Source organism: Pseudoliparis swirei, chromosome 22, assembly GCF_029220125.1.
Source record: "Pseudoliparis swirei isolate HS2019 ecotype Mariana Trench chromosome 22, NWPU_hadal_v1, whole genome shotgun sequence".
Classification (NCBI taxonomy): domain Eukaryota; kingdom Metazoa; phylum Chordata; class Actinopteri; order Perciformes; family Liparidae; genus Pseudoliparis; species Pseudoliparis swirei.
Window position 1 is genome coordinate 6678944 of NC_079409.1, and position 10235 is coordinate 6689178.

At 45.4% G+C, this 10235-nt stretch overlaps 1 protein-coding gene across 2 annotated transcripts in view; it reads left to right on the top strand.

Moving 5' to 3' along the window:
* The window catches only part of slc9a1a (solute carrier family 9 member A1a), a 31248-nt gene extending 21831 nt beyond the window's left edge, over positions 1-9417 (top strand). Inside the window, exons 9-13 of one of the 2 annotated variants that reach the window (XM_056443555.1) lie at positions 1489-1615; positions 2362-2463; positions 3561-3642; positions 4433-4489; positions 4957-9417. In XM_056443555.1, the coding sequence (XP_056299530.1) occupies positions 1489-1615; positions 2362-2463; positions 3561-3642; positions 4433-4489; positions 4957-5249 (661 nt within the window). In that variant the 3' untranslated portion in view covers positions 5250-9417. The remainder of the gene's footprint in view (positions 1-1488; positions 1616-2361; positions 2464-3560; positions 3643-4432; positions 4490-4956) is intronic. The other variant, XM_056443556.1, reaches the window with a different exon arrangement.
* The last annotated feature ends 818 nt before the right edge of the window (positions 9418-10235 follow it).

Sequence of the window (10235 nt, forward strand, 5' to 3'; positions counted from 1 at the left end):
GAAAGAAGTTGTGAAAACAATTTTGACAAGTAGTCACCTTTTTTAAGTTGATTTGGCAAAGCTGTAGGCAAATAGTTACTTAATTACACATCCAGCCGTTACAGAGCAATATTATAACTCATTTGGAGGTTGTGTTTGTGTCCACGTGATGAGTGTAACACCGATAATCCCTCTCTTTTAGCTCTGAGTTTAGTCTCAACAACTCCTGAAGGACATTTCTGTCTCTTTGGCTGCTAGACGGTCGACTGTGTTCGGCAGCTTGTCGCTAACTGTGTCTGTCTGCTGTTGGGGGGCTGAGCAGATGGTGCACAGTGAATTATTATAGCTTTGTTTGGCGTAAACAACGCGATGAGAGTGAAAGAAAACCTTTTAAATGCAGACCAGACATCGAAGCAATGAGAAGAAACTTGCAACATTTTCATAAAGTCAATGGAAGCTGCGGATTGGTGGAGTCGTTGTCTGGAAGTTCAGTTCTACGAAGAAAACGAATCCCTCGCATGACCTGATTATATAAAATATGTCACCACGCTAAGCTCATATATTTGACTTAACTGCATCGTAATATATTCAGGCCAACATGATAAAACAGACTTCTTCAACCACAAGGGTTTCTGTCAAAGCTGGAAATACAACAGGAAGCATCAGTTTAATATATTTCAATGTTGTTTTACAAGACATGAATGAGTGCATGGCTTTGATTTCTTTCTTCAGAGTTAGAAAGACTTACACAACATTACTGTCACCCAGAGGTGTCACGGTGGGTTTCAAGGTCGAGAGGGTGCTGATGACTGATGGGTTTGACGAGCACTGACGGGTTACCGTTGTTATGTTGCTAGTATTACATAAGCAGCTCTGATGTGTTACAGTTGTTGTTGCTAGTATTACATAAACGGCTCTCTCGTCATCACCTTCTCTGCCACATTGTAATGCCCCGAGTGAGCCAGGAGTCTTTGTTTATCATCACTAGGAATGCTTAAAAAAAAAAAAAAAGCCAATGTTTACCTACTTTGAGCAGCTGCACGGGTCTCATTAATTTCACATCTGCAGTACCAAGTAGTCAGTGATGAATTGCAAAATGAAGCATCGGTCCGTTTCAATACGCGGAGTGAGAGCATGACTCATCCTGTCCTTATTGCTGCAGTCAGTCGGATACACGGTGAAGAGATCCCCAGCGCTCAGAATCGCCTCGCTTCACTCTACCGCAAGCAAACCAAGGACAGGCGAGGTCAAACGTGTCAGCGAAATGAATTCAGCCGTGCCGGTTCTAACATCCCTTCACGGTTAACAAGCCGCCTACAATATTGATGCGGAGCGCAGTCGCAGAGAGAGAGCTCGTGCGAGCTCCAACGTCGGCAGGAGGAAACCCTCTCCGGGAAATGAGGTTTCACGATTATCGTGAGAGTTTGTCGCGCGTCTTGACGAAAGCGCCCCGCGGCAAACCCAACCCCCGTGGTCGTCCTGACGCTTCTCCTCCTGCATATTTCTCAGGAACATCCAGCCCAAGAAGCCTCCGCCTGCCAAGCCCGCAGAGAGAGCTCTGCCGCAGCTGCCGAAGGGCCGAGAGCAGGAGATCAGGAAGATCCTCCGGAGCAACCTGCAGAGGACGCGACTGAGGGTAACGCCGCCGCATCAACAACACGACGGGCGGCCGCTTAGGAGGCGGCGACTGCGTTACCGGGAGTTCAGAGCTTATGACGTCCATATTGATTTGCACTGATATACCGAGTGGTGTTAGACTACAGTGAAGCGTATTGATTGTTACAGATTCAGAATGAAATCCGGAGCTGTGCTCGCACCTCGACTAATACTGACTTTGATGTTTAGCAGGGTTCGTACGGTCATGGAAAACCTGGAAAAGTCATGGAATTTTAAAATGGTCGTTTCCAGGCCTGGAAAAGTCATGGAAAAAACTTAAATCATAAAAGTTTGGGGAAAGTCATGGAAATTTGTTATCACATGTTCATTTACGCCGAGTTTGAAATAATTAATATGTGTTTTAAAGAAAGACGCTCAAAATGTTAGCCGGCGTACGCTCTCAATACGCAACATTTTCTAAATTGTTCATGTTTATACCGAGATTTCAGTTTGGTCATGGACATTTGGTTTAAAGTCCTGGAAAAGTCCTGGAAATCCATTGGTCAGCATGTGTAAGAACCCTGGTTTAGGGAAACGGAAAAGCCCTTGTCATTGATTTCCACTTGTTGTCGTCATGATCTGAGTGAAGGGCACATACAATATAATCAGAACTGCCGCAGGTCTTTGAGATAAACGAGTCGAGACCTTCCCTCGATCACGTGCTTCAACTCGTGTTCGTCGCTCGGTTGTCCTCTTACACCGAGTCGTGTGTCTTCCCCCTCTCAGCTGCGCTCCTACAACAGACACACTCTGGTGGCGGATCCGTTCGAGGGCGGCTTCGGTGACTTCATCATCAAGAAGCAGCAGATAATCGATCTGGAGAAGAAGGTACGAGGGCAAAGGCCACGCCTCTGAAAGCAAGGAGCCAGTCCGAGCCGGCGGTCTGCGTCGTCACATCTTACTCACTCCTCGTCACGATGGAACGAAACGCGTTCTGTTGACGAGTCGGCGCTGAAGAAGACCTTCTGTGAGGCCGCAGCAATGTGCCTGTTACACAATCTGGTTTATGACAAAGTGAACAAGCAACACATCTGGAGAAAAAAAAGAGCAACAGATGAACAACAGCTTTTTTCATTTAATACCAAAACTATGATTTGTCTTCTAATTTACCCTCCTGTTACCTTAGGGTCAATTTGACCCCATTCAATGTTTAACCCTCCTGTTACCTTAGGGTCAATTTGACCCCATTCAATGTTTAACCCTCCTGTTACCTTAGGGTCAATTTGACCCCATTCAATGTTTAACTCTCCTGTTACCTTAGGGTCAATTTGACCCCATTCAATGTTTAACCCTCCTGTTACCTTTATATTTACTGACATATTTTACCCTCGGGGTCAATTTGACCCCAGCAATTAAAACCTCCAGAAAATTATTAGAATTAATATTGTTTCCCAAGTTTAAGTGTGAGGTACTTTATGTTTGTTTGTTGACTACCTAAATAGCCCTTTAAATATATAAAAAAAGTTGACATTTCTTATATGTTTGACACAGTGAAAAACAGCCTGGGGTCAAATTGACCCGAAAGAACACCGACATTAAACATTGAATGGGGTCAAATTGACCCCAAAGAACAGCGACATTAAACATTGAATGGGGTCAAATTGACCCTAAGGTAACAGGAGGGATAAAGTCTCCGGAACACATTTTCCAAACCACCCACTTCCGTTTCATCAGCCTGTAATTACGTAATGATAATAGCCGCTTGTTTTGGTTAATTTAAATGTGCTAGAAGACCATTTCTACAGAGACTACCAAAGAAAGCACCGCACGACGTGAATGGAGTTCCTCTAAGATAAGATATTGAGTTTGGCTGCTGCGCTCTGAACAATCGACTGAAGCGGGCGTGTGTGCGCTTCCTGTATACACGGAAACGTGCAGCAGCCTAAATCATCCCATCAACAAACCGTGTCCCCGTGTGTTCCCAGATAACCGACATGAACAACTACCTGACGGTGCCCGCCGCTCCGCCCGACTCCCCGACCATGTGCAGAGCCAGACTGGCCTCAGGTAAACGCATTCGTCTCAGCCGAGGGGCACACACTCGATAGCTTCCGCCTTCACGCCGAAAAGGAAACGCGTAAAACAATCGGAGGACGTTCAGGGTTCGTACGGTCATGGAAAACCTGGGAAAGTCATGGAATTTTAAAATGGTAATTTCCAGGCCTGGAAAAGTCATGGAAAATACTTAAATCACAAAAGTTTTGGAAAAGTCATGGAAATTTGTTATAATCACATGTTCATTTACGTCGAGTTTAAAATAATTCATATGTGTTTGAAAGGGAGACACTCAAATTATAAACCGGCGTACGCCAAGTCCAAACAGATGGAGTTGCACATAAAGGATAATAGTTTGATTAAAAGAATAAACATTTATATAAGTGTTTCTAAGAATAAACATGTATAGTAATGTTTATTCTTTTAATCAAACTATTGTCTCTTATTCATTTGTTTCATTTACGGTATATTGTATGCTTTGTAATTCTCATTGTTTGAATACTACATTTTCAAAAAGTTTTCATGAACACACCGAGATTTCAGTTTGGTCATGGAAATTTGGTTTAAAGTCCTGGAATTGCATTGGTCAACATGTGTACGAACCCTGACGCTTCACTATCCCAAACCGGAGATGACACGTAATATTTTGCTCGGCTGTCACGAAACAATACACACTGTCGAAAGCACGGCTGCTGTTCCCCACCTGCGGCAACGGGTATTTCCCCGCTGGTGGGGAACAGCTGGTGGAAATACGTATGCATGTGGCAGCCGGCATGTAAACCAGTGTGTGGTTTCATTTTAGGCAGAGATACTGATTTCAAACCTGCTCCGCAGCAGAAGGGAAACAAAAGCTGTCCAGGTATGTCGCCAGTGTAGAGGAGGGTTTTTCTCCCGGCGCCGACGTGCACGTGTCTCATATCGTTGCTTGTTGACGCTCATCGGTCGCCCATCGCTCACGAGATCTTCGAGGTCAGGCTCCGATGGCTTGTACGGAGTCGAGTCGAGCATGATGTATGTTGGAATTCCAGCCTGAAGTTTTTCCATCACACGCGTGTCGCTAAAACGTGGAATTGTTCCCGGCATGCGTTGCATCATCAAATCATCATCGTGACTTTCTTTGCCTTGTTTTTCGTTGTGCCGTGGAATATTTGGAAGGGTCTTGCAGCCTCGAATTTTTGTGCAAGTGATTGTTGACCTGAATACGTGTTGACCCTGATTCTCCTCCCCCTTGTACATCGTACGTTCGTGCACGTTGACGTAGTGACGTAGTGACGTCGTGAAGTTCCTTTTCAAAGCCTCGGTCGAGCTAACCTCCTGACTTTGCAGACCCGCAAGTCTACAAGAAGCCGACGTCGGACGACGTGCCGACCATCCAGGTGGACCTGGCCTCTCCTCAGTCTCCGGACTCCATCAACCTGATGGATGAGTTCAGAGCGGCCAAGAATAAGAAGCAGCAGGAGGAGGAGGACCAGGGCCTGACCATGACCATGAGGTCGCACTCGGGGGCGAGAGGCCCCAACATGCCTGGCGAGGCGGACCGAGAGCAGAAGATGACGCGGTGCCTGAGCGACCCCGGCCCCAGCGCCGACGAGGACGAGGACGAGCCCTTCCTGCCTTGAGACGGCAGCCTGGATGTGGAGGTGGGAGGGGGGGGGGGGGGAGGGGAGAAGGAGAGGGCAGCTTCACTGCTCTAAATGATCTGATGGTTCAGACACCAAACACGCCAAAACTGCAATTGCTGTAACCCACGAAACTAAAAAGCAAAAAGGAGATTGTCCGTGCAGAGATAATATAATAAGAACATATAAGAGCCATTAGTTTGTGATTATCATTGCTCTGTATTGTTTTAGATGGGATCCTAACGGCTGCGATCTGAGAGCTGGTGGAGTTTATGGTTGATAGTCATTCAGACATTCAGGAAAGAACTATGCATTACCAAAGGTCTGGACTGTTCTGTGTCAGACAATATCATTTCTACTTGTCAGACTGTTTGTCTTTTTTTTAATGACTGCCTAGTTGTTGTTGTTGTTTGTTCTGTCTTTTAAAGCTTCAAACCTTCTTTGAGACATGCTGGGCCTCGAGTCCAAAATAGAATCAGCTAAGCAATCCAGTTTACTTCTTCTTCTTCACACATCACTTGAGTTCACGGTGCTCGTTTGGTTCTGAAATCGCCGCATATTCAAATATTTGGCCTCATTTGACGTCAAACCCTTTTCACATGGTGCATTTTGATCTTTTTTCTCTCTTTTTTTTTTCCAACATATTTTCAATTTCAGGGGTACTGACGTCCGCTTGAGTTTGACCCAGCGCTGCGTAGTCGTGCCCGCGGGCCCTCGGCCCCGTTGCCGTGGAGCTGCGTCGCCTCGGGAGGGAACGCCTCGCTGTCCGCGACACAGCCGGTGATGTAGCGCGGTACGTCGGTGCTCGAGTCCTCTGAAGTTAAATCGCATCTCGTCGTGTCACGGGGCAGCAGAGCCCGTTTTGTGTTTTACCTCAATTTCAGAACGCCCTTTAAAACTGAACTCGCGGTTGAGTCGTCTCCAGTCGTCTCTGTCTCTGGGCTCTCGGAGCACACCAGTTGACTTCTTTATGCCACGACGACATCGCTCGCTCTTTTACACATGCCGATTTGCATTCTTCGGCGTCGTTACCGGCCTCTCCTCGAACATCACTGCTCCGCTTCTCGCGCGCCGAGCGAACGCCGGTCCGTACAGTCCATCCCAACCGTCTTCAGAGCCTCTCGGCCGTGGTCACTTGGATCTCAGAGAGCCGTGGATCCATCCAGACAGTTTATCAAATAATAGATCTCCATCGTTTTCCTCCCCCTCATGGGAGTTCCTCCTCTCCGGAGCAAAGGGAAGGGAGGAGGACAATTAGTCTGAGCTTTAAGTTACGGCTCATGAAAACCCGACATGTCCTGATTCTGCTTCCTCAAAACAGCTTTTAGATAACAAGATAAAGGGGGGGGCGACGACTTTTATAAGATAGAATTTATTGGTAATTAAATATGTTCATCAACTGTTTTAACGGCTGCTCCCTTTGACCATAAAAACATCCAATCAGCGAACGCAAAAGGTTGCATTGAACAGACGACTGTGGCCACGGCCGAAGACTGGAGGACTCTCACGGCGGGAAAAACACACAAAAGAATTCTATGCAGTATAGATGTGTAAAATATGTAAATTGATTGTAATATCTGATATTTATGAATACCCTCTAGAACTGGAGTCTTGTAAACATGCAACCCTTTGAGGCGAACAACCGCGGGAGTCGAAGCTAAAATCAAATAGACCCAGGAGTCCATGACGCCTCGCAGGCCGGCCGCCGAGCTGGACGGCGGCCTCGAGCCCGGCAACGCCGTCCTTCCCCTCTCTGACGTCGGCTTTTCTTCCGGCTGGCTTTTTTCTCCTCCTCCTTCAGCATCTGTGACCGGCTCGCTGCGGTCGCCATAGCGAGGACAGGAGGATGCGGATCAAATGTATACGAAACCAAAAACCTCCAATTTGGATTAAGACAAACCTCAAAACAGGAGACGTCAAAACCCCCGCGTTTCTTCACATTATCATCCCAGAAAACGTCTAAATCCCTAAAAAGAAAATAAAGACAATATTTTCACACGTCTCCTTTTTCAAACCAAATGCACATTTTCAGGCAGACATCGTCCCGCCGCGGGGGGAAATGTTCGCTGCAGGAACCCTCGATCTTAAGCCATACCGCCTACAGAAGAACCGATGTCATCGTATGTACGACACAAAACAAAGGCAGATCTTTTTTTTCTGATTTTGAAATCGCTCGTAGTTTTCAAATGAATGCTAATTCATTTCCGCACTGGGTGTTTTTTTGTTTTTTCCGGCGGCGCTGAAATGTTTCACGTCATCGACGTTGCTTTTATTGGATGTGTTGGACTGAACTACAACAACAACACTGTCGCCGCACCGGCGTTCGCTTCAGCTCTGTGCTTCATTTCTGACGCTGCGTTCAAGTGCAAGTATTCTTTTTATTTTGGGGGGGGGGGGGGGGCCTTTACAGGGATTTCTGTAACTGCTAGTCTCTTGCTTTTGATTGTCACGCGCTTCATGTGCATTACATCACTCCATGTGCTTTACCGAGGTGTCCAACCTCTCATGTTTACTTTTCACTGCACTCCATCCGCACCACTCTGAACTGTGGAGTTCAGGCTCCAGCAGAAAGTTCACGACTATAAACTCTAATTAGTACGGCTCATAAGATTCAAACCCCAAATTAGACTGTTCCGGGGGGGGGGTTAAGTGAAGGCATCCACTACCATTAGCTACGCATGCGGACCAACAGCAAACTGGGGATTTGTGCATGTTTTTACCATTTTAGTTTTCTTTGGTTTCCATTCATTCTCCAGAGAATAACCTTGAAATGACTTCAAACCTGCGTCTGGGCGACTTTTAGGTGTTACATTTCTGATCTTTGTCACAACAATACTGACATGCTCATATCAATGTGCTCCTATGTCCATTGAAACTGCTTTTTTGGTTACAGTTTTGGTTCTTCCGGTGCATAGTGGCCGTAAAGATATGAAAAGGCATTTCTTGAGTTGAGCCAGAGAGGATATGAAGTGGCACAGTCGGAGAGACGTCTTATATCTTCCGAAATTGCAATCTTTTAGGATGACATTTGCCTTTAGTGTAGTTCTAACTCCACTGCAGCTCCGCTAGATGGAACACACAAAGGGAGCTGATTTCTAAAAAGACTCAAGTTGTTTGTTTACGTTAGATTGCTGTTTCAAGCTCAAATTATTAGCATTTTTTTATGAAACTGTATTTCGTCTTCCATCAATTACATTCAAATTTGTTTCAGAAGAGATCTTTTAAAGGGCCGGTATGAACAGGAGAAACCATTACAGAGACCCATAACTCTTTCAATGGGCATAGAAAGGGAGGTAAATGGTTGCCAGAATGTACCATGCGTTGGTTACCACATGATGTGCACTACCTGAAACATTGGACACAATGGTACGTTCCTTCAGTCCTTTGACCGGCCTATCAGTGGAAGGCTGGCGGTGAGACTGCGGATGAACAATCGAGACTCCAATTCTAGAGACGGCAATTGCCGTGTGACGCACGCCATCGACCTCGTGACCCCCCCCCCCCCCCGATGGTGTCATTTCCCAGCCACCCAAAGACGGTGTTCCTTCCCTCGTTTACCTCGTCGTCCTCCGCCATTTTACACCACACGAGCACTTTAACGGAGCCGTACCTTTATCTCAAAACACCGGTTTTAAAGAGAGCAATAATAAGTGGCTTTACCGTCGTGTCCACGTGCTGCATGGCTCTCAGGTGACAGCTCACGGGGAAGAGGAATGTTCTTCACGGTGGGCCTTACACACGGGGAGGCGTTTGGGGCTTTTAGTCCCGAGGCAGAGAAGCTGGGGTTTAAAATCCTCGTGAAGGCCAACTCGATGAAATAGTGGATCGCATTTCCCTTTATTTTTTTTTCCTTCTAATTTACCTTCATGTGTTTTTTATTTGTCAGTCAATTATTTGCAAATTTAAATTTTGCAATAATTAAGGTTTATTTTTATTTAAAATACATATAAATGGGAATATATGTGTATATATATAACAAAGGAAAATAAAAATGTATTTAGAAAAATTGACTATGTATGTACAAATCAGAGTGAGAACAAGTGCACTTTCTTGTTGATTACTCTTCAGCTTTCAGCATTCCATTCCTGTAATGAACCGTGAAACTAACAACCAGAATTGAAACCACGTCAGAAACTATAAACCAAATTAAAGTTTTACTTTATAACAATGCGGTGTCCAGGTCTCGTGATTTTCATCTGTGAAATGACGTTGTGAATTTCAGCATCCTTCAATCTGGTGACTTCATTCAAGTTTGCATGTCGGCAGTGTTGGAATAAGTATTCACAGCCTTTACTGGAGAGTAAAAGTAGCAATATCATAGAAATATAAAGGTCAAAGAATTGCCGACGTACGATGAGATAAATATACTTCGGCATTAAAACTACTAGCGAGTAGCATATCCCAGGAATACTCGGGTAAAGTCAAGTTGTACACAAGTGGGTATCATCCCCTGCTGGGGCGCCCTTGAGCAATAATGTAAGAAAAGGGGAAACTTCCCTGCAAGGTCAACCAACTCATTTGAACCACCTGCAGTAATCCTTTTTGTCCAGAAGGGGAATGCTGCTTAATATAATTCACATTGCTTCAAAAAATCAGACCGAATTAGCTCCAAAAATAAAATATTAAGGGAAGAGATGAGTTTATATGTCTGGAGGACAACTTCTAATTCGATACGTTGAGTCTAATGAAGAGAGACTGAACGGTGGCCATTTTGACGTGAAGCGGCGTCACCGACGTATCCAACCTCGGCCCAACCCCCACTCTCATACTGCTGCGATGGATATGCCCTATTTATTATAATCACTCATTTTAATTGTTGGCAGTGGTTCTATCATTTGATCGCAGAGCCTCTGGGTGGCCACATTAATTTCACATCCGAGGAGTTTAATTTGAGACTAATTACGAGTTTTGTTGTTCGCTGAAAATCCTCTTTGCATATTTCCATTTGAAGGACTTTCGACTGATACTCATCCAGAGGAATTAACA